The sequence below is a fragment of the Sinocyclocheilus grahami genome, unplaced genomic scaffold (genome assembly GCF_001515645.1).
Source record: "Sinocyclocheilus grahami isolate Dianchi unplaced genomic scaffold, SAMN03320097.WGS_v1.1 scaffold7532.1, whole genome shotgun sequence".
NCBI classification, from domain to species: domain Eukaryota; kingdom Metazoa; phylum Chordata; class Actinopteri; order Cypriniformes; family Cyprinidae; genus Sinocyclocheilus; species Sinocyclocheilus grahami.
This window is the reverse complement of record NW_015511533.1, coordinates 4,908-6,053: the sequence shown is the minus strand read 5'-3', so window position 1 is coordinate 6,053 and position 1,146 is coordinate 4,908. Positions and strand designations below refer to the sequence as shown.

Below are 1,146 nucleotides of genomic sequence, written 5' to 3'. Positions count from 1 at the left end.
CCACTTTTAGATTTGTTGGGTGACTTCAGCACCAGTGCCACTAAATGGCCTTTGTGGCTATTGTGTGACAGGTCACTCATCGTTGTTTCCCATGGAGGATGAGCGGACTTACGGAGAGGATGACCGGTCTGATCAGAGTCTGAGTGGACTGGGTTCACCACACAGTTTCCCTCACCAAAACGGCGAACGCATTGAGCGCTATTCTCGCAAGGTCTTTGTCGGTGGCCTACCTCCGGACATAGATGAAGGTACCAAGTGATAAGAAGTGTTGCTCTCCAGGTTTTTTTTTTTTAAATGTGCATCAACCACAACAAACACGTCATATGTATTGTGTGTAACATTTCAGATGAGATCACCGCCAGTTTCCGACGCTTTGGACATTTGTTTGTGGACTGGCCTCACAAAGCAGAGAGCAAATCTTATTTTCCACCGAAAGGTGAGTTTCGGAGTCGTTTGCACGGACGTTTATTAAGAAAATGAGTCATGCAGATATCAACTTCTCTCATTTCATCGGATGAATTCTGTATTCCTAAGTGGGTGCGCATACGGCACACCCATTGTTTAAAGCTGAGCTCCAGATGAATATCATCAGTGGGGACTAAGCAAAGGCTACAGGTCAAGGTTATTGATAGTGACTGCTGGTTGCTTCTTACATGCATACCTTCAATGAACCCATTGTCCTGCAGGTTATGCGTTCCTTCTGTTTCAAGACGAGAGCTCGGTCCAGGCACTGATAGACGCTTGTATGGAAGAGGATGGGAAGCTCTATCTCTGTGTCTCTAGCCCTACAATCAAAGACAAGCCAGTAAGATATTAAAAGGCTGTATGTCTGCTGTTCCTGTGTGACATATTTTAAAGCTCTTTTGCAAGTTGTAAAATAGCAGTAGAGCTTTTTAAAGTTAAATATAAACCTGAAAGTTGTAACCTGCTCCAGCAGTGTATGGCACATGACAAGCTACTGATTCTCTTATATTCACTGTGTATCTTCAGGTCCAGATACGACCCTGGAATTTGAACGACAGTGACTTTGTGATGGATGGCTCTCAGCCCCTTGACCCCAGAAAAACGATCTTCGTTGGGGGAGTTCCACGACCTCTACGAGCTGGTTTGTTTGGATTTTAGATATTACCATGATCAAAAAAAAAA

General features: G+C 44.2%; 1 protein-coding gene across 1 annotated transcript; it reads left to right on the top strand.

The window, feature by feature from the left end:
• Positions 1-10: 10 nt before the first annotated feature.
• On the top strand, positions 11-1,122 carry LOC107577871 (cytoplasmic polyadenylation element-binding protein 4-like; the record flags this gene model as incomplete). The annotated part of the gene is made up of 4 exons (XM_016263898.1): positions 11-248; positions 347-436; positions 687-805; positions 991-1,122. Coding segments are annotated over 4 exons (579 nt in total), but the record flags the coding sequence as incomplete, so codon positions are not given.
• Positions 1,123-1,146: the final 24 nt, after the last annotated feature.